The sequence below is a fragment of the Brienomyrus brachyistius genome, unplaced genomic scaffold (assembly GCF_023856365.1).
Source record: "Brienomyrus brachyistius isolate T26 unplaced genomic scaffold, BBRACH_0.4 scaffold85, whole genome shotgun sequence".
Taxonomy (NCBI): domain Eukaryota; kingdom Metazoa; phylum Chordata; class Actinopteri; order Osteoglossiformes; family Mormyridae; genus Brienomyrus; species Brienomyrus brachyistius.
In genome coordinates this window covers 241757-269410 of record NW_026042360.1, presented here as the reverse complement: position 1 = coordinate 269410, position 27654 = coordinate 241757, and the positions used below count along the sequence as shown (strand labels likewise).

General features: G+C 42.0%; 1 protein-coding gene across 1 annotated transcript in view; it reads left to right on the top strand.

The window, feature by feature from the left end:
• The first annotated feature begins 9043 nt into the window (after window positions 1-9043).
• The window catches only part of LOC125727042 (IQ domain-containing protein J-like), a 30864-nt gene continuing 12253 nt past the window's right edge, over window positions 9044-27654 (top strand). Inside the window, exon 1 of the mRNA XM_049003605.1 lies at window positions 9044-9244. Within this exon, the coding sequence (XP_048859562.1) occupies window positions 9236-9244 (9 nt within the window). The 5' untranslated portion in view covers window positions 9044-9235. The remainder of the gene's footprint in view (window positions 9245-27654) is intronic.

Here is a 27654-nt window from a genome sequence, read left to right as displayed (position 1 = left end):
TGTGGAATAGATAGAAAAGGTCTAGGATGGGGAAAGGGTCTTAACCTTGTGATCTTTTATGCATTTGCCCTTGATGTCTGCCATTTTCCTATTATTGGTGAATCAGTTTGAATGTATCTTTTGAACTTTCTATTTATTTAAGATGGGCCTTCTCACTCACCTTCCAGGTCCCCAGGGTTTTGTTACGGATTAATATTTCCTGTCTTTGTACAAACAAGATCAATTTTGTCTTGCGTCCCTCTGCACATGTTGGGTATATTTGACACAACAAGAATGTTGCAGTTTAACAGCTCTATCTAATGTTGCTCACATGAGTGTATTGGACTTGTTGACTACATGGATATCTAAAGCAAACTGAATCCTGAAGTATTTATAAAATATGCATAAACCAATTTCAGCTGTATGTTTATTGTTAATATTGTCCTTGAGATACTTTCAGGTAGAGAGAAACTTAATAGCTTACCATTTTGTACCTCAGTCATTTACACAGCAGCTTATTTAGTCGTCCTATAGAGATAGCAGCACTTTCTGCCTGAAAGTCCAATATATTGATCATTATTTCACTTGCTGCCCTAAAATGTGCTCCAGTGATTTGGTTAATGGTTAAATTAAGTTGTGTAATGCTGACACATAACATACTTTCTTTGCTTTGTTAAGTAACTAGTAAGCTAGCTAAAGTTTGCCTAAACATACTAAAGCATTCTAAACGAATACTAAAATGATTTCAACTTGTACTTAGTCCTCTGTTCAGATGAATTAGCATTCTCAATGCATTTCATAAGTTGCACGCTTTTCTCCCCAGCCAATTCCAGCAAATATTGTATCTCAAATTCCAGTGTCTCCAAAAGGGTTTATTCTGATAATATTCCTCATATTTGGACTGGCCAGTCTAGCAAATACCTGAATTCTCTTGAGGAACATCTCAAAACCAAAGGACATAAGTTCATTCAAATAAACTCAGTGTTGGAGTTGTCCATTAACAGTTCTATCGGCCCAAAGACCTTTGCAATGACCATTAAATAGGAAACAACAATATAAAATATACCTGTTATCCTCTGGCAAAGTATATCAGGCACGCAGTTCCATAACCTTGGTACAGGAACCTTGACAGCTTACTGGATGATCTAGTTTTTGCTGTGAGTGCTGTTGTTCAATCCCATTGAGATGCAAATTTATTTGCTGTGTTTGTTTTTTTGTCTGGTACCAAATCAGTGTGGTTCCTTTTATATAATTCTTTCCTGCCTTAAAAACAGATATATTCTAAATTAGTCGTTGAAAAGGATGGATATGTAAAGAGGAATATCTAAACGGAAGTGTATGATAAATGAAAATGTGCTGATCTATTTTTTATGGAATTTTAAATCGTGGGTGGTGCTGCGATTTGGGAAACCTCATGGGAAAAAGAAAGTTGAATAAAGACCAAGTGCCTGTAGATGTTAATTAGCAACTAAGCTGTTCAGTTCAATTAAATTCAATTTATTTTTATATAGTGCCTTTCACAACAGAGTCATCCCAAGGCACTTTACATGGGTGTGCTGTGATACATTAAAAATCATTAGAGTTGTTATATACTTGATTCTGATTTTGGTCACCCCCTACTCCATTATGAATTAACTATTGTAAAACAAATATTGCTTCTGAATGAGTGTTCATTGCTGTAATGATGTAGTGGATGTTTGCAGAAAAAAATTCAGTAAGCATAGAAAATGAAATGGCATTCAGATTTATTCTGTGGTGAGGTTATGCTTTATAAACTGGATGATGTTATTGCTACACTGGATGTGAAGGACCTAAGATTGGAGACCATCTGCCAAAACCCATGTGGAACGGAGTTTAAAAAATGGATTTTGCACTGGAGAGTTCATGCTTTACTTGGGACAGAACGTTTGAGTAAGCATTCTTGGAGACTGCATCTGAGATTATTCATTTGTTTTCTGCTCCATCTTGTTTGCTGACAATTCCATCTATGACCTCTCCCTCTTCCACGCCTATAGCTAATGGATGGCTTGTTTTATTACCAGTTGGGGCAAACTAATCTGGAAACAATTTATAAACCATAAGACTGGTTGTGCCATTGATGCATTTTTTTACACAAACCACACACATACTTGTAACAAAGGTAAATATACCTGACTGTCTGTTTGTTTGTGCCATCTGCAGCCTCAAATTATTTGTATGATATGAAATATGAACTAAGCAGGTCATATTTCTTGGCTGGCAAAAAAATAAACCAAATTGAAATTGAGGGAACTAAAATTTATTGGATATTAGTCTAATAATTCTGAGTTAGGCAGTCTCAGCACAGTGGTTGACCTAATAAATAATTAAAATTAACTAATTCTGTGTCTTTTTCTTGCACAAACCTGTCTGCTTTGGTGGAGATTTATGAAGACCATTACTTCAGCTGAACTCAATTGAAATCAATTGTGACACTCTTAGTGGTGGTTTAAAGTAAGCTGGGAATGAGAGCAACTGCACAGAGTCTACAATTAAGTGTTTTTTTGTCCTTATAATGACCAAATTAACCAGTTTGAATTAGGGCGAATAGGTAGGAGTGGATCGTAGGTTGTTCTTCTGTTTTAAAGCCAGCTTGCCAGTTGGGGGGGGGGGGGGGGGGGCAGTCATCCCAGCGGCACCTTTACATCCAGAATTTCCATTACTGCCCTGGCTATAAATCTGACTCCTTTGCATAGCCAGTAATTGTAGTTTGAGACCTGAGGTCACTGTCTGTCTCTTGTACTTGCATCATTTTCCCTCTTCCTCTTTTTTCCCGCCTCTACCCCTCCGACTTTGTTGCCACTCATCATCTCTCTTGTGGTCCTTCTCGCTTTGTGATCTTGTGCCTTTTTGGATGTGCTTTCTGATTTTTTTATCATTATGGATTTTTCTGCCTGGTCTGTTGCCCTTCTGGTGAATGAACAGTGTTTTGGTGACTGGGGTTTACCCTCAGTAGTGTCCTGAGATACCCGGTTTCTTCCTTCAAGATAAAGACACTTTAGACTGCTGCAGTCAAGCAGTTTCTGGCTTTAATGAGCTCCCGAGAGGTCGTGGCACTACAATAATGGAAGTCAGAGCTTATTTGAGTGGCTTTCAGAGCCCACTGTGGCACTGCTGCAGGTCTGCTGATTTGTGTGCACTCATTGGTTGTTTTGATGCAGACGTGTGGGGAACACTCTGCAGTTCACAGCATTCCTACCATTTGCTTCAGTCATGTCGACAATGGCCTGTTACACTGCTTCTTTAAGTAGGGTCTGAATGGTTGTCACTGGTTTTCCCCTTACTGGATGTCTGTGGAACAGAGAAAAGCAGATAAATACCTGGAGTAACCCTGACATTAGTTTGGCATGTTAATAACTGGAATCATATTAGGAGACCACAGTGTGGACATCCAATTAAAGATATTTGTGTAACACTTTTCAAAACATTTGCTGTTTAAACATTCACAACATTCAACACTCAACATAACATTTACATGTTAAAAATGCTCATGTATATAGGTTTGACCCAGTAGATTCTTGGTAGTATGCTGAAATAAATAAACTGAAATGAGAGAGAATGTCTCAGGTTTAGTTCTAAGTTAAATGTCTGTCAGTCTTGTGTGATGAGGGTCCTGGGTGTTTTTTGCATGTGAGGCTGTTTTCTCCTGGATTAAGACTAAGTTGCAGCAGTTTGGAACCACAGGTATAAGGTGGAGGATGGCATCAGGAGATTAAGAGATTTCTTTGTAGGGCATAGGTTACCTTCACTATGCACCTGTGCATTCTCTGTACCAAATTTAAGTGATGTTTGATTTTAAAAAGGTTGAGTGCATTTTTCTCAGGCAAAGATCATCCATCCATCCATCCATCCATCCACCCATCCATTACCTGCCACTCATCTGGGGTCAGGTTGCGGGCACAGCAGTCTAAGCAGGAATGCCCAGATCTCCTCTCCAGCCACCTCCTCCAGCTCCTCCAGGGGAATACCATGGCATTCCCAGGCCAGCCGAGAGATAAAATCACTTCAGCGTGTCCTGGGTATGCCCTGGTGTCTCCTTCCGGTTGGACATGCCTGAAACACCTCCCCAGGTAGCCTCCCAGGAGGCATCCTCGATAGATGCTCGAACCACTTTAACTGCCTCCTTTTGATGCAGAGGAGCAGTGGCTCTACTTTGATCTCCTCCCAAATGTCCATGATCCTTACCCTATCTCTAAAGCTGAGCCTAGACACCCTGCAGAGGAATCTCATTTCTGCCACTTGTATCCACCATCTCATTCTTTCAGTCACTACCCAAAACTCATGACCAAAGGCAAGGTTACGACTATAGATTGACTGGTAAATCAAATGCTTTGCCTTTCAGCTCTGCTTCCTCTTTATAACAACAGAATAGTACAACATCTGGATTACTGCCGACGCTGCACAAATCTGTTTCTTCACTTGTGAACGAGACCCCAAGATACTTAAACTCCTTCGTTTGAAGTTACAACTCATCTCTCACCAGGAGAGTGCAATCTACCTTTTTCTGGCCATACCCCATACTCCTGAAGCAACCCCCACAGGACCCCCCGAGGGACATGATTCTATGCCTTTTACAAGTCCCATGTAAACTGGTTGGGCATTATTATTAAGGTATCTATTGTGCTGCTATGAGTTTCATAGAGCATTCATAATGCATAATAAACATGGCAATAATGTGTTATGCCTTTATAAATAATTATAGCATTATAATGCATTATGAAGGTGTCTATTATGTATTATACACGAGTGCTTTAAGTAAAGTGTTACCAGTATTTCTTTTAGATCTTCGTAAGGTAGTTGTGTTTAATACATGTTTAAATGTAATTTATTAGTGTGAGTTATCAAAATATGTAATGCCTATACAAATTGAAAGTGTTTTTCATTATGTGGTGCACACCCTCTATGAATTGCCACCTCATGGTGGTGGAGGGATTTGTGTGCTTCTACTGTATGATGCTAGGAGCCATGTTGCTCCTAGTGGGGTCTCCCAAGGGAAATTGATCCTATGTGAGCGGCCAGGCTAACTGTGATTCAGAAAAGCCCCATGATGAACAATTTAATGGATTATGTTACCCCACCCGGGCCTGTAGCGGGAGCTTAAAGACAAGTGCCTGGTGGCCAGGTCTCTACCTATGGGGCTCGGCCGGGCATAGTCCGAAGGGGTAGCATGGGTTCGCCCCCCTGTAGACCCACCACCAGCAGGGGGAGTCTTGGTTGTCGGGTGCAATGTAGACTGGGTGGCAGTTGAAAACATGGGTCTCAATGGACCGATCTTCAGCTACCATGGCACAAAGATGATTGTTCACAAAAAAGAGATCGTTACCAAGTTACCAAACATGAGATCACTTAATTTACAGTGTTTGATGGGCAGTTATGGAGAGCAGTGCTCCTGTCCTAAGGCGTACTCCGAACATATCCTGACAGCATTCCCCTACTCACGACTAACAAAGCTAATGTAATGGAGAAAGCACCTCATCAGTATATGGAAAGGTCATTCAAATAAAAGTGGCAACAATAGCCTGACCTCTTGACCTTTAGGAAGTCTGCTGTGATAGAAAGTTGTAGTTTTACTTTAAAAAGGGGTTTAATTCTGTCAGTCTTAATTAGATCTAAAGGAGTCTATGCGCATTGTAAAATAAACAGCAGCTGTCAATGTTAATGTCATGCACATGGTGTTAACATTGTCATCCAATAAGTTTACCTGGATAGCTTTAGTGATAAGGCTGACTGAGACACTGGATATGTCAAGATGGATGGATGCCTGTTTACAGAAGCAGTCCATGGAACTGGATCGAATTCAATGGTTCTAAATTGACAATACTGTGTAATTGCATTTCTTTTAGACGCTTCATAAGGTTGTTGCGTTTAATACATTTCTAAATGTATTTTATTAGTGTGAGTTATTAAAAATTTGCAATGGCCATACAAATTGAAAGTGTATTTGTTTCTGCGGTGCCCAGACATGTGCGTATAGGCTGAAGCTTTCTTCCGGTTAAAGCGGACAAATGGAAAGCCCGCTGCCGACCATTCTGCAGTTAAGGTAGCTTTCGGGGTATCAGCAAGTGGGCGCCCAAGCTGTGGAGCTAATGACCTGGCGCCCACGGTCGTCCAGGAGGTGAGGTGGTGACCTGGCCAGAGGCACTCATTTCCTGGACCTGCATGCATCCCTGCATCTCTTCTGTAATTGAAAGGCAATTACTGCAGTACATCTGCCTGACATGCTTACAGTTACTGTATATGAAATGGAGGATATGTGAAGCATACTTTTATTGAGTGTTAGGCATTAAGCATTATTAGGCCATACGGAGAACTGCACATTTCTTCCTAAACATCGTCTGGTTCAGGGTTTCCCTTGCCTTGTGTCCTGTATTTCCTGGGATGGGCTTCATAATCTCCTTTACCCTGAAATGGATAAGTCAAATCACTCAGATAAGGACATGTTTTTATGTGATTTGTGTGAATACATAAGTAAAGTGACGACATAGATATATGTGGGTGTGTCAGATCTCAGGGTCAAGGGGTGTTCTTAGGAAATCCCCTATGAGTGGGCAGGTGGGAGTGGGTTTTGCACCACTCTGACAGAACCCATTTGAGCTCATTGTGTTTTGTCTCTCCCGTGTGATTTTGTTTTCGTAATTAATGTTGGACGTAACGAAAGGGGAGAAATGAAGAAATGATTATTGTTTTTCCTCATAATGAAAACGCAGGTTTTGGGCTTCTCTTTAGGCTGCCTTACTAGCTTCCCTTACCTCCTCTCTTTTAAGAGAAGGCTAGTAAATAATGAAAAACAAAATCAGAAATGGGGAAGGGAAGAAAGAAAAGAACATTTAAAAGAGACCTGGCCACATTTGAAGGAAGCAAAACGTGTTTTTGTTCATTATCTGTCATGCTCCATTGGCATCAGTGTCTGTCAGTGCCTGTAATGAAGCTGAATGAAACAGATTTGTTGAATGGATCTTTTGGAGGAGTAGTGGCCGGAAAGCACGGTAGTCAGAGAGGGGGTGGGGGGCTTCAGCACTTCATGATTTACTACCTCCAGTCTGTCACTTGAAAGCTTGAAAAAGTGGATTCACAGACATTAAATCTAATCAGGTCTGAGCTCAAGGCTATAATTACTGTAATAGGCTACAACATCTAATCAATACTCATCATGGCTGTTCCCACCTCAGCAGGGCTATAGTGGCCAAGAATTTTTACTGTATTTCAACTTTTTGCCAGTTTGGCTGAGGGATTGAATAGGTTGGGGTACTCCGGGATTGGCAGCCCCAGCATGAGGGCAACCATAAATCCTGTCTACTGGAGCACAGGACTCTCATCTGTTCCATTTACCCCCTTCCCCCATATCTCTGTATATCTCTTCATACTCTGGCAGACCCACACAACCTTCACTGCCCCCTAGTTCCCCACAGAATTCCCAGTTAATGCCATTTTTATCTAAAGCACAGTTCTTTTTTCTTGGTGTGTTAAGTTAGAGGTTTTCTCAGCGTGCCCCTCTGTGTGTGCGTTATTTTCTTTCACTCCAGAAGATTAATTTCCATAATGTCGTCAAACACATGCGGGTGGATTCCTGACATTGTCCCAGCATTAATCACTCTAGTTGCATCAGCTCCAGGGTCATTTATTGACATGAAAGCAAGACATAGTATCATGCAAATAATACCGATAAATCACACAAACAACATACATATTATAAATTCAGCAGGACAGAATAAAAATGCAAAATATATTGATGGAAGCATATGCATGTGAAATATGAGCATAAGTATGCAGGTGGCTCAGTGGGCAGCACTTTTGCCTCACACCTCCAAAAGGTAGGCGCGCTTATCCCTCCTGCAATGGACTGGCTTTCTGTCCGCGGTATACCCCTGCCAATGTTGGCTGGGACGGGCCCCAAGCCCAACACCGACCCTGTCCAGGGTAAGCAGAAGGGTGCATGGATGCGGGAACTGCAGTAATACACATTAGCACCACTCATTTTTAAATATGCTCCTCATTGAATGAGCTGCTGTCGCTCGTGTTCTCATCGTGCCTCCTCATTGTGATGCTTCACCGGGCGACACCAATCTTCAGCTTTCGGTTTGGAATGTTAATGCTCTTGTTCCAGTGAAACATGATGCTACGCTGCAGGATTTCTGCGGTTTAATTATAATTTTGTTGTTTAAACATTATTGTGCCAAAAAGCGTTAATGGCTACCTAGAATGATTGTGAGTGTAATTTGTGCAGGGTCAGATCCGTTGGCTTTATGGGTGAGTAGTAATTACCAAGCAGTATCTGTTTGGAAACCTGTGTAACTTATTACTAGCTTCCTGACCTGAGTGTGACAAAAGCAGAGTTACCTGCAAAGTGTAGGTGTTGCCACTGTTGTGTTGTTACTGTTCCTTATCAGGTATGGGGTTTGGCATGGTGAACACTCATTTGCTTCTTTGCCCAGCCTTCTCATTGGGAACCAGAGGACTAAAGCTGTTTTTGCTTAGGGAGCAAGAAGAGATCTCACTTGAATTGCAGTTTAAATTAATTTATACAAAAACGTTGTTTAAATAGCTTCCTATTTCTTATGCAGGTGTCAAACAGAGTAGGCCTTTCTAAAAGTACAACGTATTACATTGGTATACTGCACCAGTCTTTCACACAGCATGCGCTATCTGCACCTGCTGCAGAGAAAGACAGAGAGAGATCAAACGGCGTTAGTGTTACAAAGACTAATGGAGGATGAGAGAGAATGGAAACTGAGAGAAGGCTGTAACCTGAGTGTGAGGGAAGCTAGGGCATATCACTGCTCACTCACTGTCCTCTCAGATCCTTAGTATTACTGCTCAAAGTAGACTTGTCCTCTCCTCATTTAGCAGTGAGCTGGAGGACTTACCACATCATACTCACACTCTCTCTTTCTCTCTCCCTCTCTCTCTCTCTCTCTCTCTCTCTCTGTCTCTGTCTCTCTGCTTTTCTTCACATCCCATGTACTCCCATACCTCCTGCTGCTCCTCCCCCTCCTGCTGTTCCTCTCTGCTCTTCCTCCAAGTCCTCCTCTCATCCGCCTCTCTCCTCTTCCTCTGGGCTTGATGCGTGTCCCTTTGCTACGCTCCAGAGGTGTCTAGTCGCTCACGGAGAGGGAGGGAGAACGTGTGTGTTCTTTTTTTTTTCTTCCCCCGACGGCTGTGTTCGAGAGGGTTGCAGAGAGAGACGCGGAGCCAGTGGCTGACCAAACCTTCCAATCTCCACACCCGGCAGGTGTCCACCATGCATCTGGTAATCCGATTTCACTTTCTCTGAGTTCATTTCTTCCCTTCCTCTCACTCTGTTCTTTCCTCTTTTCTATAACACTTAGAAGTACATATGAGGTATTTTTCTGTTGCTTCCTCTCCATCTGTTTTGCTTTCAATCTATTAATTCTCTCTTTTCATCACTGGCTCTCTGCCAACCTACTCCAGCTTATTTGAGTAGCTGGGCTCATCACTTTATGCCAATTAAGTAAGGAGATGTCAACTCACCTCCTCTGAAGGATCAGCTGCATCTGTTTGAATTGTCAGTGAGCGGCAGCGAGTGCAGCTCCCCTGGGGGAATGTAATTCACTGTGTTATTATTGTTATTATTGTGAATCCCTGCACAAATGTACTGTGTGTTGGGAGGAGCAGTGGGTTATGGCTGTTGCAGACATGCTGTTCTGTCTCCCCATGTCAGGTGATGTTACACTGTTTTCGACGCAGATTATGTTGCTTTTGCAGAGGGAACTTTTTTCTGTCTCGGGTGTGCCACACAAATGTATTTATATTTTTCTATTCTTTGTAGTGTTTTTTATTATTAAGAAAAACGAGCTAAAATCCTGTGCTGGGTCTTGTCATATTTGCTTGTGTGACTGAACTGCCGAGGTGCTGCTGTGTTGGTCTCCTGTCCTGCTTCTGGTACCATGACCCACACATTTGTGCTCCGGTTTTCATACACCACTAGGGAAGCTGATAAACGACCGCACTCACCACCTGCCGGATCTCAAAGGGAAAGCGCGTTCGCAAGGGCTGATGAGGGAGTGCAATAAACTCGAAACTGCCATCTTGGCTGGCAGCAGTCTACTGATTTGCGATCCAGGTATCTACCTGCCTTTCCTCACCTTGGCGGCGCCAGCTTTTGACAGATAAAGAGAGAAAGGAAAGTGAAAAAGAGATGCGATAGAGTTGCTGTGTCCCAGCTGGCTCTTTGCCTGAGTTATAAAAGGTTGTGAAAACTTAGTGAAACGGCAGTAGAATTTAGATGATTTGCCAAGATCACAAATTTTACCACTGGTTGGGTGAGTGTAATGGAAAAACAGATAACAGTGACAGCAACAATGATAATGAATAAAATGCTAATGATGACACCATGATTAAGCTACTGTAACTGTTCTGCCACTGTGCTTATATTCCCTGTGACTCCTTTATTTCAGGTGACATTAGTAGAGTTGGGAAACTGTTCATGTTAATCGTTCTCTCTCAGTCTTTCCCACTCACAGTTATGAATGTAAATTGCCATCTACCATCTAAGACATTATATTGAAAAAAGAACTCATTAAAAAAAACACCTTATTTATTAATGTTTGCCTGGATGTGGGTCCTGTGGGGTGCTTTAATGGGTAGCCAATTAAGTTGCTATTTCATGCCCTTGTTAAAGGGGATTTTTGAATTAGCATCCAACTTTAAATTTACGATGCATTTTGTCTTGGAATTATGTTAATGCTTTCAAACTTCTTGTGTTTAACTTGGTTTTATTAGTTAGTGTATTGGTCACTAAACAGAAATTATCGTTGTGTTGGCCAGGCTGACTTGGCACAAACAATTATGCCATTTCATAATAGTTTGAGTGATTGAATGGAGGCCATTTATTAGGGGTTATATCTAGCGAGACACATAATCATGTGTCCTGTTTGGGAGGACAGTGAGGGTTGCCCAGGCCTTGTCTGGTTTGGATGCCATTGGAGCTGGTGCGAACTGCAGGTCCTTTTGGCGACAGTTCTTCTGGGAAGTGTAGGAATATGTGTGCAGCTCTTCTCTTTTGACCACGCCACTTCCAGCTCTTGTGTGACACTCAGCCATTTGATTCATGTTTCACTTCTACATTCTTTCAGTTTGCCTTGCTCTTTTTTCCCCGTTTCTCTCCTAGCACTCTTCTTCAGCACCCCAAAGGGTCTCAGCACTGGCCACTCCCCTTCGAGTCCTTCTGCATCTCACTCTGTGGACCTTTGATTTGCACTCCCTCTCTCACTTAATCTTCTTCTTCATCTTCTGTCCGTACTTTATCTGCTTTGACGAAGCATTATCAAGGGGCTTGCGCTGATATAATGATTAGCCAGTGAGTCTAGTCAGTATTTTTCAGTCTTTGGTGAGCTTCGTAGGGCAATGAGCTTCTAAACCAGGACCAGGAATGGTTCTTTTTGTTGCGTTCTTGAACAGGTATCAATGGTGAATGCAATGGTGAATGCAGGCACGTGGAATGTCTGTTAAGCTAATGTGAGTCTTAGTGTCTGATTCCGAAGTTTCTCACATTAATAAATAAATGCTGGGTTACCTACTGTATATTTATGTTTTTATTATGAATCAGACCGACACAGGAAGGAGTGTAATATATATATATATATATACACAGTCAGTTTGCTCTCTTTATAATAGTACAGAACTGATGTTGTATTTCCTCGATGCTTTATTTCAAGTAACAACATGTACAGTAGGAAACAGAAAAATTGACCAGGGTGTGGGCGGGGGGGTGGGGTCAGGGGGAGCAGAGGGGCCTGCGCCCCAGGCCCATCACAGCGGGGTCTCCACTGCAAAATTTACCAAGAGGGCCAGACGATCATACAAAATTCACAACTTACCAAGAACCCTACCTCCCTGGGCTGGCAAATTTCACTAAAGGCCCCTCCCACACCCGTCGCCCCTCCTGCTGTGAGGCCCCTCTTCCACCCCTGAACAGAACCATGGCTTGGCCCTCCCCGTTATATTTCCGTTCAGTGACAATGTGCTATCCTAAGGGCTATGTCACTGCAGGATGCCTGATTGGTTTGTATAATATCCCAGCATGCCTCTTCGTACTTCCCCTGAGCCTCTGTCAACCCAATCAGACTAAACTGCCTGAATAATTGCCCTTTCATCGTAACATATTGCTTCTCCCTCATATATACAATTGTGATGAGTTTCTAATCAAACTCCATTGAGCTTAAAGCAGCCTTAATTTTTATGATCTTGAATTTCCTACTATCATCCCACCTTAAACACTGAATTCTGTGCACATTGGTTCAGAGAGATACATTTTTCAATGTTTGCAAGAAATAAAACAGAATGGAAAGCATATATAAAGTCCAAGTCCTTTTTGGACCTGGACCTGTACTCAAAGTTTGTATATTTATGTCTTAAGTAGGACTTTACTGTTGTGCCCATGAGCAAGACAGTGGTTTTGTCCAGTAAAAATATCTGTCCAGTAAAAAATGTGATGTGTAATAAAAGGGTAAATGCAGGTATTATTTCGTGATGGAAAGAAGTTTGAGCCAAGCGGGTATATGGTGTCTCTAAGTCATTTTGAATAAACACTTGCTGAGCATAAATGTCTATTTTTTTACAATTTAGATTTCATGGACTGCTGGGTTTGTGTGGTATGAAGGCAGAGTGTGCCTCGGTGCAAAATTCATTCCTTTAAGGCTTTTCCCTTCTTACCTAAACAATAGCTATCACATGGGCTGTCCTTGTGGTTAGGGGCAGGAGTATGTGACGCTGATTTACACATACCGCAGAATCACCTTTGTAAGTCCCCGATCGCTGCCTAGATGCCACCCTTAGCCATAAACAGTGGCTTGGTAAAGAATGCAGATTGGTGCTGAAATTTGTGCACCCAGTGAAATATGATGAAATTGCCTTTAGTGAAAACTATACAATTAATCACGCACATCTATTGCACCATTGCTATGCAAGGAGAATCATTAGAGATATGAGATATCACTGAGGAAAAATGGATTTACTTGCCACTTCGTAGCAGTCAGCTTTCTGCGGTACTGTTGAATGACAGACAGAATTTAAATTTCTTCAATATGTAATTGCTGTATGGAATTTTTAACCCATATGAGTCACTTTAAAGATGTCTCCAATATGAATAAGTAATGTAATTTAACAAATATTGTACATGCAGTCCCAACTACTGTAATAATCACCAAGTTGTGGAACTGGGTTAGCTTCCAGAAGATATGTGTTTAAGGAATATATTATGCCATTCCTTTTAATTGGCTGCATTGAGACCCAAGTCCACCATATTCCCTCAATAATTGGTTTGGAGCCCAACCCTCCCTCTTGATCTAAGATCAATACAGGGGTCTCTGTGATTTCTGGTTGGAACCCAGCGGATGTCGATTTTCTGTGCTGACACCACAGGGAGAACAGAAGAAGTAATTATTGTAAAAGTGTTTTTTTGTCTTTCATTTTGATCTGGAATTTAACCAGTGCCCACCGTCGAAGCATCAGGCAGCGTTCAATTCATTATTTATGTTTTTATTTTCCCTCTTCCAGCTACCTGAAATGCCCATGATTTTGAAGGTGTGCATAAATCTAAGGGCTGTATTTCCAGGTGTTGAATTATGTATATTCTTTCGCTCTGATACCATGCTGAAGGGCTACAATGCATGGAGTTTTTTGGGGATAAAAGCAGAAGATAATATATGCTGGAAGTAAACCAATATAATACCAAATCATGACTCAGGTTCTTATGTTAGATTCCAGACTGTAGATGGGTTAGTTGCTGCTGAGACTTGTAAGTAAGCAATGCATGAGGCAAATATTTAACTAGAACTTAGATGCAGAACACAAGTAATTAGCAATAGCAGTATCGGTCGATTAAAAGACACTGCAGCATTACTCACCGTTCCAACAGTGTCCACAGAAACTTGTCAAATGTAAGCAATGCAAAATATCTTCCATATGATAATGGAAAATAAATAATGGATTATGTTTATACCAAGGTCATATTCAAGTGCCGAAATGCAAGGACACGCATTGTTCTTAGTGGCTCACCAATCCTTAATGAACAGCAGGATGAATGCACAACTCTACTCACATGATTCTTCACAACAGTTCATCCCTAAAGCCCGGATAACAGCAATAACAGGAATAAGGTCCGTTTTGTGTGTATAGTTGCCCTTGTGAGACATAAAATGTTGTTCGGGGGGGGGGGGGGCTGCCATCTCACCAACCATGGGCACCTCCTGCATGCTGATGAGGTGGAGTTAGGTAGTTGTGAGCCCCGTGGAAAGATCAGGGGAGGAGTATGGTCTGGCTTTCCAAACCACTGAAAACATTGTATAACCCATTTTAAAAGGCAACTTTTAATGGTGCTTTTTCATTCTCAGCACCTGTTTTTGGACTAGATCTTGCTCCTTTCAGCATCCGTTATGGGCTGATTGAAATTCTACTGTTTTGAAGCCTTTAATCAGCTGGTTTTTCTTGCCTCACTCATGGCCCCTCGCTTATGGTACTGGCCAGAGCAGCTTTGCCAACCAAGGTCTTCAGCTGTATTCTGGCCACGCCCCCTCAAAATTACCCCCTGCATGCTCGTAAACAGCTGCTCCCGATTGCAGAATTCAGAATTTAGTGCCTCAAATCCCCTGGCTGTTCTCACAGAGGAGAATTCAGGCAGTACTAGCTCATCTGTTACTGTTTTTGTAGGCAGATCATGTGTGATGAGCATTTAATTAGTTCTGTGATTTTTTTTTCCCCCTCTCTATCCAGCTTCTGTGAACTGTGCGATACCTAGAGCTCTTGGGAACAGTAACTGTAATGTAATCATTGGATTTAAAAATGGTTCTAAGGCTGAAAACTGCATACGTCAACATATTGTGTGAAATGCATAGGATTACTGTTATGAAAGATATTTAAACATTTCTCCATGCTACACGTTTATCTTGAATGTACATGTCACACCAGAGCTAGATATGGACTGCATGTTTCGTGGACAATTTGTAAATGAAAGCAATAGGTGTAACAGGAAACAGAAAGGAAATTGTTCTAGATGCCTGCATTTTCTTATGTCAAACCAACTACTTTCCCTCTTTATAATCCTAAACGATCTTGCTGCTTTTAGGGCCTCTTTTGTGGATTTTGCTTTGATGTTCTCAGACCGTAGCTACATTTTATATTTAAATGGGGTGAGAGACCTCAAACAGACCAGAGGAAAAGGTCAGCCGCTTGTTTGTGATTGCTAGATCGACAACGCCCGCTCAGGTGAGACCTGTTCTGTTTTCACCATCATTGGCAGTTAATATTAGGGGTTTGGTGCCACTAACCGTAAAGCCAACAGGATGAATTACTATTGAAATATACTTCCTGCAGTCAGGTCACGATTAGCTGGAGACACCGTTTGCCGTTTAGAGATGCGTGTATGTAAACAGGGTCACGTCCACAGGGTGAATACTGCTGACACAGTCCCTGGGCCTTGAAGCAAATCATTGGTAGCTTTATGGGCTTTGCTTACTGGATCTTATTAAAGCCGTAAATATCACCAAGACATAAATCTGACATAATGATTTAATCCCCCCTCCCCCCTTTAGCCTCGTAAATCCATATGTGTGTGCTGCTCGTATTCATTAATATCACGTTAATACCTCACCCTCATTATAGTGCATAGTAATTGGTAGGATTTATTTGACTGTTGGAGGCTGGTATTTTTAACGTGCCTCACTTCATTTGCTTTAATCCCTTTCAAAAGTTGTATAACATCATCTGGGCTTTGCAGTTTATTCAAACTGCGATTGAATTGTCCAACCAAATATTTTATTTAATTAAACCGGTTTTTATACCCATTCACATTTTCTGGCACATGCTGAAAAGAGCCGGTGCCAGACATGGTGATGTGAATGTTGTTGGAGTAAATAAACACGCAGTCAGGAGCAAAGCACAAACACAGGGAAATAGTCATGACTTTCATAACCATCCGAATCCTATCAATATGAGTGTCACTCCTTATGAAACAATCACTGGTTTCTTTGGTATACGTGATAATTGAATATTCACTGTATGTGCGGGATGCAGTGGAAAGCAGTACTACCGTTTGTCTTTCCAGTAAAGGAGGTCATAGAGATCCGATACTATAGGTGAATGCATGGGCGTCGCCGCCATTGAATCTGAGGGGGACGTATTCATTTGGAAATCCCCCCCCCCACATTTACCATAAAACATTGGTTTTATGCCAGTGTCCCCCCCCCCACATTCAAAATGCTTCTGACACCCCTGGGTGGATGACATATTGTCAGATTGGCGGCAAAGAGACAGTCCGCAATGCAAAGATATTCTGCATGTAGGTCCCTTTGTTAAGTGAAATCCTTCAATGACTAAGATGATTAGGGATGGTGTTAGTTCCACTGCCATGCTGATGGTAGATACACTGCTAAGGCCGCCTTTAACTTTGATTGTTGCGCACAGTCGTTAATACATTGTTTCTATGTGCTTATGCAGCATCCCAATATTTTTTTATTGCTTGCATTAATTTCTTGATAGGTGAGTTGAACCACTCCGTAAAGTCTTCTTCAGCGCATATCAATAGACTTTCAATAGGGTTAAGGTCAAAACTCTGTGCTGCCCAGTTCACGTGTGAAAATGATTCCTTGCGCTCCCTAAATCACTCTTTAACAGTTTGATCCCTATAAATCTTGGCATTATCGTCCTGGAATATGCCAATGCCTTTAGGTAAGAAAAAATCCATTTTTTCCTGGCCCATTCAGTAGATTCAGGTATTCAGCTGACTTCACCTTATCGCTGCATAACGTTGATAAGCTTTAATAAAGATGCTATCATTGACTTTTAAGTACCTGCTGATTTAAATTCAAGCGGTGACCTTTTTTTTGGCCAGGAAGTGTATGTTTTTTTCTTTTTAGGAAAACAGTAAAAAAAAAAGTGGCATTGAAATAGGCTTCTTGAAGGGTGTGGACCTCTGCAATTCAGCAGATGAAAATTAACAGACATGAAGAAAAATATTGTTGCTTTTTTTATCCCATTGGAAATTTGCAACACAACAATGATCCATAAGATTTAGAATTCACTAGACTGTGGACGTTTGTGTAATGCCTAATTCATTCAGTACTTGCATCCATCCATCCGTCGTTATGGTCCACACACAGTCGTGAGTGCAAACACTAGTGTACATACTACAGTTGTCTGTGGAAGTAGACAGTCAGTGCATATGTACAGCAAGTATATTCCACCAGACCAGCAGAGGGCAGGTGTATTGTAATAAACACAATTACAAGCAGTGGGGTGAGGTGGGTAAAATTTTATGAAATTCGTACTAGGCTTGGGAATTTTAGGGTAATACTGCATACCGTGTTATTTAGTATTATTGATGACAAAATTAGCCCCACAACTATTCTTATACTCTTTTTTTTCATTGACCTTTGCGTTGATAAAGTCAGTGCTGCCACCTACTGGGAGCATCTAGTCAATTTCCTTGCACATGCGCATTGACACATAATGTCCGCCGGACATCATAATCCATTATAATCTGGGCTGCATCAACAAAATCTACACTGGTATAAGTCTCAGCAGTTTGACACATACGCTGAAGTTCAAGTCTTTGAAAGACAAAATATGCCCATAGACATGCTCTGTTGTCAGGCTCACATTATTACATGCATGTCAAGCACAGAAGCATGGAAGATCCATACCTGTTAGGAGATATAATCTTTTTATCTCCCTCTGCCTCTACCTACTAGTGGCTGCTGCCCTGTTGCCCTCTGCTGGTACATGACCTGGCAGCCTTTTAATGCAGTATTTGTGTATCCTGGTGTGTGACTGAGATAAAGAGACTGGCCACACCAGACAGAGGCATTATGGGTTTCTATTGCTGCATCCCAGGCTGAAATCATCATGCCGCAAGGAGAATATTAGTGTGGACAAAGCGACAGAGTCATATTTCAGCCTCCACTGGACACCAGCAGACCGTTTTAATTCTGCTATCCCATTAGAGGTATTTACTCATTGAATTACTCCTGTGATAACAATTATGTATGTAGCGGTAATGGATTGAGGTGATTTACATACAAATTAAAATGCCTTCACAGTGAAATGAGGTGAGTAAATAAATATATTAACAAATTGTGGGAATAATCTGATAAATTGGAAAATTGGTGGATTTGTTCTCGATGGGAATGTCTTCCTGAGATTGATTCTTCTGCAGAGGAGGTAGGAAGAAAGAGAACATTGACCTGAGAAACTATGCTTCGGTTTATACACACACACACGCATGCACACACACACACATACACACACACACACACACACACACACTCACATATATGTGTGTATTTTACAAGGATCATGCAGGCACAAGCAAATTAGTGTTTTATGTTAACTGCTGCTCAAATTTGTAGCATGATGTTATGACCAATGGATGACAAATTCTACATTTAAATCAGTGGTTGTCCATAATGGTTTCCTTAATTCTCCTATTATTTTAGTTCTTGGTTACAGTCTGTTTCAGTGAATGCATTTGGTTGCTTGTGACCATCCAGTTTAGGCTCAGCACTTGCTGTTCATGCCTTCTGTATACCTGAAGTTTATCTGAAGTACCTTGCTCTACATCCGATGGAAGATTCTACAGCACAAAGTAAACACCTACCTTGTGGAAAGCAAAGTGCTGATAGGATGAACAAAGGAACCTTTCCAGCTGGAGTTACTGCGTTTGCTGCGGAATAAATCCCTGCTGATCTCCCTTCCTCCCTCCCTGAAGAAGCAAAAGCAATTTATTCCTCCCGGGGTCTCCTGATCTGTTTCATAAGTGAACAGTCTGCCATCTACGATTTCCATGCAGAAGGAGAGCATCTTAAATGGCTTGGCCACTTAATCAGTAAACGCTTTTCCCGAAAACTGTGAAACGTGAGACGATAAAGATCCAGTTGTGACGTGGCTTTGCGACGAACATCCGTAGATCATCCCAAAATAACCTGGCTGACCGGAGGGAATTGCAGCTCTTCCCAGGACTCCGAAACTGATAGTATGGAATACAAGGATGGAAGGATTGGAGCCATGTGCTTAAAACAGGATGCTCTCTGTGCTAGTGAGGGGGCCTGATATTCCAGCAGGGAAGCACCACATGCTAGAGAGCTTACAAAATTATTCACTCTCTATCTCAGGAAAACCACTTTGACAAAAGATAAAATTATAATCGCTGAAATTTCTGCCTTTACCTATTTACCTATCATATTTGCACACATAATAATTTCACATTTTTCCTTACAAATTAACCTACTTATACAGTATACTCAAATACCTAAGAAGCCAAAAGCTAAGAAAAAAAACTATAATTTATTGCTTAAAATAGCCCCCAGTAACACACAAAGTAAAACAGTACAGGGTAAAGTAGGATCCTACTTGGTCCCTACACACGCAGCCACTGCCTCAGGCACCTGTCCAGCTGTACAGCTGAAGAAAATTCAACACCCCAGCCTGCCGTTGTTCCGGCTCCCTGGCTCCTTTCTGCGAGGATGCGGGCAGCTCCAGGCTCTGAGCTCATTCTCCTCCATTGTATGAGGGGCGATAAGCCTTGCTGCTTATCTTCTGCCACCAGGGGAGCGTGACACCCCCCAGGACCTTATGTGTAGCTGTGTCTCAGGCATGCAGCCTGTCTGCTCCCACCATCGGCAGGTCTGCAGCAAAGGCAGGCAGGAATAACGCTGCCACTGTCATGCACACATTCGTTCGGCACTGTGACAATGAACCGAGCAGGGTCTCATTTGCATACCATTACACATCTCTCATGGACACACCACATATCAGCTGATAAGGGCACACTTGTCTCTAAAATGATAATTACAATGAAATCCCATAGCTGGGCGAAATCCCACGTTTGACGTTTAACTCGTGGTATTGCTTTATGCTTATTTTTGAATTTTTTTCTAGCTCATGAATTCCCTTCATGTCCCTTCATGTCCTTATGCACCAACAAGTGCCATCTAGACTGTAGACGTAGACACTCCAGAGACATTTAGATTCATCTTAACCAATGCAGCCACGCTAACAGCCTGGAGCTTTGCCGTGATGGTTGTTATGCTCTCTGGCCTGGGATCTCTGTTGTCATTGTTGCTGCAACTCTTATTTTCCATTGTTTCCCAATCTGGTCCTCAGGGACCCACAGACAGTCCACGTTTTTGCTGTATCGAGAGCTGGGAGAGAGCAAAAATATGGACCGTCTGTGGGGCCCCAAGGACCGGGTTGAGAAACACCTGCCTTATGGATGCGCCTGGCTGGCTGTCCATCATCTCAGCGGATCAGGGTGAACCTGGCAGATAGTCACACTTTGTTTAGCCGTGATATCCACGTCGGTCCGGCGCTGATTTAAGAAGAGTTCTGCATGAATGTCTGCTAGTTATAATCATTTGTTCTGTGTAGTACACACACGTGATGCCTTGGGGTAAAGAGGTTCCGATCAGTGATGCTGCTTGTTTAATGTGTACTGCAGGCCCAGAGATAACCACTTAAGATAGTCTATCTCTCTTTTGTCTTCTGTTCTCCTCTTTTCTTTTTCCTTCTCTGCTTTTCCTTTCATGTCTCTGGGTCCCCCAGTTACGCCTCTCGTCTGCCAGAGGCATGCTCCCCCCAGAGCTGACGGCTGTGTGAAGGCACTGCCCCCTCTGGTTGGTTCACTTAGCTCTCCAGCATAAGCACCCTAATTAGGGCTCTCTCATGACGGAGAGCTGCGGCTCAACTGAAGAAGCCTAAGTGACGACGATGGAGCAAAGCTTCTCTCAAGTGCATTTACTTCAGAACGTATGTTCCGGAACTTTCGCTGTCCGTGCCAACAGAATTGCTGGCTCTTTGTCAGAGGAGGCTCATGTATAAGGGGGCTTGAACTATGAATATCTCATTGTTTCAATGGAAGCAGCCCAACACATCTAGTGGCTGAGCTTGAGGAAACAGAGATCAATTAATCTTTCTATATACAGTCCATTACGTGAGTGTCATTGGTTGGTAAATCTTCAGCATGGGACTATAAAACCAGTGGAAATGTTGCATTCTAGGCAAGCGCAAAGCCCAGTTAAACATCTAGCACATATCATGGCTGACAATATATATGGAGTTTTCTACGGCGCGGTGCAAGGCCCAATTTGATGGCATTTCCTCATTCCGAAGCCGGGCCGTACAATCATTACAAGTCAAATAAAATTCGCAGGGAGCAGGATGTGGGTATATTATTTAAAAAAAAAAAAGGTGATATCTCTATTTCACTAGTGCCACTGTGATAATGAAAACCGGGGCCTTTTCCAGCGACATTATTGTTCCCGTTCCTCTGAATTTCTGGCTCTGATGTATATTTCTAAATAAAAATCCTGATGTTTCACTTCGGGGAGTGGGGAGCAGAGGGTGACTAGATTCAATTTCTCCTACAGACTGTAAATGTTACCCATGTACCTCCTCATATCTTCAGCCACGGCATGTATTCTGCTATATTTACAATGGTTCATTATGACAATAAGAGAGGAAAAAAAGAAAAATATGAAGGTCTTCTTTCATGCTGCACCTATACAGTGCTCACAAAAAGATGTTTGGACGTCTGCTTAATTCTGCACCAATGTCGCAAATGTATTACCTTCATAACAAAAGTACATTGACTCGCAACATTTAGCATATCTGCACATATCTTCTCCATGGACATTTTCTTTTATTAAGTGTCATCATTTTTTTGACTGACTTATCCAGTTCTGTTGCTGCCATTTTGCTATTAATTGCAATTGTTGTTCACTACCAAAGGAATACTAAACACAAATGTTTGCCATTTTATGTTATTGTAAAGGTGTTACTAATTAAAAAGCACCCAGTGAGACTGCTTGTCAATGAACTTTTTAACTCAGAACAACTCTTATAGATCTATAATTTGGGTTTCGAAATTAATGTTTTACTTTAAACAACTGATTGTTTCTAATGTGATTATATATTTTTTGTAAACAAAAGAAAGTAATAATTTTGTTATAACGCCCAGACATTTGCAATATTTTTACTGAATTAACTAAGTGTTTAAAGACTTTCTGTGAGTACTGTAGCTCTATGGTCAGGACTAGCTGTTCCTTTGTCTGTACCCTCTTCAGCATCTCTACCACTGTCCTAGGGAATAATTTATAGTAAACCAAAGACTAATAGTTATACAAAAGCACCTTTGCTCCGGTTTACGTCTGGCTTTAGAGTTCCATCCAGTCCTGGTGCCTCGAATTTCATTTATGACTGGAGAGCAGTTCAGTCCTGTGGTACAGTATGGGGATGGCCACTTGAGTACCTTGAGTCTTCAGTTTTGTGTTTAAAAAGATTCTGTAAGGGAAAAAATGAGGAGGGGGTTTGAATATGAATTTGCCCCCCTTTCTATAGAAGGGGTGGAGGGCAAATCTAATAGTGTGACTGAGGTATGTGCCCCATCTCTATACCTAGGGGCAGTAACTCAACAGTTTTCAATTAAGAACTTCCCATCTTTTTTGTGGGGAAATTTATCTGGGTCGTTATCATAATGGGGAACCTTCTGTAAGGAGATGAATTCCATGTGTCCATGACCTCTCTGTTCCTGGTGTGATGAGAAACATGATCCCACAGTTAGGCCGGAATGACTCGCTGGTAGGTATTTTTCTTTTAAGACCTGATTCATTCTGTTCATTAAATGCTGGACAAGGTGATCTGAGCCTGACTTATGCCCTGTGTCTTGGCTCCTGGGGATGACAGTAGATCAACCTGGACTAGTGGATGGGCTGTAGAGGAAGAGTTACAATACAGAATACTGTACAGAATACCTCGGTTCTTCGGAGCTGTTTCACAACCTATATCCCTTAGTTCCATCCTTCAGATGTGTTCATTTAAGTGTTGAATAATGAATAATTTCCATTAATTACATTTTTTTGATGTGACACCCATCTTTAAGGGAGAAAAAAAAATGAATGGAACGGTGAATGGGTCTGCAAAGGTGTTTCATCATCACCACAGAAGCCCTGAACTTTGCCATTATAAGTAAAACTTTATATAACTTTTTAAAACGAAACTGTAGTATGAAATTGATAAATTAGTTTATCTTGTGGCATGATACAGATGTTACATTTACACTTATGCATTTAGCAGACACTTTTGTCCAAAGCAATTTACAAATGAGACAGATAGCACATTGCAAGCATTCATGCTGTCAAGGAGTCCAGTAAGGCTAAGTTTCCAGTGAATTCTCAGGTAGAAGTGAAACCAGTATCGGAGTGGGAGCAACAACTTCTAACAAAGCAAGAACCTCATTAGACTATTCAATGGCTCAAAGTGCAATATTAAGAACATTTCAGGGAACAGCATCAAGCTAGTAGGAGAAATTTATGGAATTTGTGGATTACTGGAAGATGGGCCTCAAGACATCTGATGACCGGATGTGGTTGGAGAGCTCTTTCCACTACCGGGGAAGCAAACCTGAGAACCACAGGAGTAACACTTCTCGCTTGGTGGGCAGAGCTTCAAGCCGCGTTGGTTTGCGGACCAAAGAGGGCATTTACATTCGTGTGTGTGTGTGTGTGTCTGTGGATTATGTTTATATTACATTGTGGGGACCACATGTTCCCCACAATGTAATAAAAACCAGTTATTTTGATGTTGTGGGGAAAGTTTTTCAGGACCCCACAAAGACCTGTGAATGCAATCAAAAAACAAAACATGCCAAAATGACTCATATTTTATTTGGTTACTTATGGTTAAGATTAGGGCTGGGTGGGGGTTACCATGTTGGGATTAGAGTTTTCCCCATAAAAATGAATGGAGAGTCCCCACAAAGATATAATTACAAAGATGTGTGTGTGTGTGTGTCTGTGTGTGTGTGTAACCATCGTCAATGGGTCTATGGTATTAACATCACTGTTGGAGTAATGATAATGTGATACATATTATCCCCTCATGCATTTGCTTATTTTATGTTAATATTGCTGGTCACTCTGATTTAAATTAGGGGCATTTTTCCCACAAGCAGGGTGAAGAAAAATAATATTGTCTTCACCTTTACAGTGACAGGTTTAGCTGCCATTTGGATTCTAATTCCAATGATTCACACCCCTGTGTAATAATCCCGTAGTATATTGAACTCTTAAAAAATATATAAATTGAATGTCACCATGGAGAAAAAAAAATAACATGGGCCATAAAACAGCATCTTATGTTTTAGTGCCCCATCCACTTATGTACTGCCCTGCCTTACAGGGCCTGGGGGGGCACTCATGGAACATCTCAGTTTATGGTCTGTGAGGCCATTTGCACACTCATTTTGGTTTGGGATATGAGGAAACTGACCCTCTTTATGGCATGCTGTAACTCTGCTACATGCAAAGCCCCCCCCACCACTCGCTAAACTAAGAACAAGCAATAGGCAGATGCTGAAGTTGGGGGGAGTAGCGTGAATTGCTTAACAGGCCATGTCCCACCAGTGTGGGTGTTGACCTCCCTGTCACAGCAATCAGTTTAATCTGCTACGTTTCTAATAATCCATCATGCCCTGCATGGGTGAGATGTCACACGTGTCTGTGTGCAAGTCTTTGGCGTGCAATTGTGTTATAAACATGCATGTATAATTGAGCGTGTGCATAAAAGAGAATCTCATTTGCCTGTTTTCAGTTCCTCATTTCCCTCTTTCCTTCATCCTCCCAGTTTGACCTTCCCATCAAAAGCAGCCTTTTGGCAAGGCGGCAGCATTGATTTTCATTCTCCCTCTTCTCTCTCTCACACATTCACTTGATCATCCACTTTTTCTGTTGCTATAGTTACTGCCACAAGAGACTGGACACTTACACTAAAGAAAAGTCACACTTAAAATCTACAGTGGGAACACAATTTAAATACAGTAATATTAAAACAAGATTAAAATTGCATTTGTTTTCATGTCAGTGGTAGGATTAAAGAAGCTGAATGAACTGACTGCATGCAGGCATGATAGCTGTCAATGGAAAATGTTGCTAGCACAGTTTGCACGTGGAAAGATTCCTTTAGGCACAATGGAATGCATAGTTCCATTGGAGGTTGCATCAGTGAGACTCGCTCTATAATCTTTACCCTAATTCTATGCCTGCATTAATATTTACATTCTTAAAAAAAACCCAGATTAAATTCCATTCTCCTCTTTATTAGTGACAGTCAATTCAAAGCCCTTCATGCCTACCTCTCGTTTATGAGCTGAATAAGCCAGGAGGAAAGAGCTTCCAGCCTGAATCTGAATCTAATAAAACACACTGGGCCCATGGGCTTCCCTCGTACCCGGCCAGTGCTGAGATCATTCAGCTGATGCCCTTTTCCCCTAATGAATAATTCATATCCAACTGGTAACCTTGCTTCACAATAAATAAAAGAGCTCCTGTCGTATAGGTAATTTAGCTCGCATTTTTGTCTGTGGGTTAGTTAGTTTGTCCATTGTGTCTGTCTGAAAATTACTGATGTGTCAGGGCATGTCATGTGGTGTCCACTCTTCAGGCAGGAACGCCACAGATTTTGGATAGTTTCACAAATGTCGTCTGACTCATGTAGCTTTTGTCATCAGTATTCATCCAGCTTTAGTGCCAGACCCAGATGTCAACCAGGAGAGAAGCATCAAAACTGAGAAGTTGCATAACTCCTGGTACGTCTCAGGATTCAAGTGAGGGAAAGATAGTTGGGGAGCGTCGTGCTTCTGTGGATGCAACGTTTGTTCATGTGTGCTGGCCCAAAGTGATAGCTTTGACACAGACTTTGGAAACGTGCAGAATAAATATGTATTTACATACAGATTTGGCAGCTTTGAGGAGAATCTGGGGCACAAACGGAAGCTATGGCTTGGTGTTGGTTGACAGTAAATAATGTTGGAAAAAACGCGTAGAGGTCAGCATAGGTCAGATTAACATGTCTGTAATAATCCAAGGCTCCATAATAATACAGATCCTGAGTATTTTCCCTTTAAGGAGGCACCTCCCTTGATGACAGCGATGACTGTAAGTCGCAAATAGCATAGTGCGATTGTGCGAATGTGGATTTACTGTAAACCGATGGAGGTTGTGGCCCAAGTCCGAGCACAAGTCCGATTGGTGGCCAATCCTATCCCAAAGGGTTGGTGTTTGCAGGTTTTGGGGATAAGAAAGCTGTTCAAGCCCAGGTGTGAGGACTTTTCAGCCAATTAGTCCTCTAATTAGTGACCTAATTAGGGAGTCACAGCAAAAACCTGCACACACCGCAGCCCTTTCTGGATAAGACTGGCCACCCCCCTCGTAGCAGAAGTCCTGCTGAAACGTATCTGGCTGTAAATATGGTAAGCAGCTCTGGATGAAAGAGTCTGAGGAGTAAAAAAATAAAAAATCGACGCTTAAAAGGCTGTATTAAGCTCTCAGCGACATTCATGTTTGAGCTTGGATGTTTCTCTGGGATGTTTAAAATGAGAGATGGCTGTGCTATAAAATTTCATTTCAGGTGGTAAAGCTGCTTCAGTTAACCATGTGCTATGAAAGAAACTCATTTGTAGAATAAATGCATGTAGTGGACAAAGGAAGGACCCCTCTGTCACACTCCTAGGTCCCAGTGGTGTCCCCCCCCCCCCCTGATGAGAACAAAGGCAGAAACAGAGAAAGGGGGCTCACAAAGCCACTGGGGTAATTGCCAGGCACAAACGGGAGCTAAGGCAAAAAGTCAGGCCAGCATACTGCACCCATTTCATTTAATCTTTTCCAGCACTTTTACCTCCCACCAGTAGTTCCCCTGCACTCCACACACTGGAGCAGGTGGCTGTTGCTAAGCAATTTGCCTTGTCTGCCACCCAAGGATGCTGCTCTTAAGCGGGCGACATGTGCCAATCCCATACTCCCACTGATCGTAAGGACCCTGATTACAGAACCAACCTGTGAAGTCACGGGAATGTCAGGTGGGCCCGATGGACCGTTCACCGAAACCTTAACAGACATACATGCTGCTACTTAGCTTACGCTAAATAGGCCACATTTGTTTTTGGTTGTATATTTTTAATTCATGCACTCAGTAGCAATAATACAGATGCTAATACATTTGCGACTGCGCGACACAAAATGGCAAAACAAGCAGGGCTGTACTGTGCAGTGTAGACACTTTAACCATGAGTAACCAAGATGAAACAGGCTCACGAACACAAAAGCGAAGTGTGAGATGGAGTGGTGATGAAGCACTGCACTTAATGCAGTTTGAGTCCCCTGTGAGGGGGCTGCTTGGAAGAATCATAGGTGTAATTGGTGCCTTGCAGCAGATGGTAGCCGTTTGAATGTACGCTCCAATGCAGAGTCATTAGCCTGAAGTGACTGACAGGGATGTATTTTTTTTTATGTACTTCTTTGTGATGAGGATCAGACTTTTTAGGACTGGAAATGTCTTTGTGTTAATGAACAGCGGATCATCAGTGGAACTAACGATAGTGTCCATATTATTCAAGTGGCTTCAGACGAGATCGTCCCACGGTCAAAGCACCCATGAAAGTTACTGTGTAAATGAATAAAACAAATGGCAGGATAGTCAACGGAGGCACAGTACACAAGGACTGGGCAGTGATCCTTATGTCAGCACCAGGTCTTGAAGTTACTGAGGATGTAACATGGCTGAATATGTAATATCAGCAATTAGGGCAGGTGAACCCAGCTTTCACAGACTCTCTGTTTCAAGTCCTTTCCCAGACATGGTTCAGCTTCTTTGGCT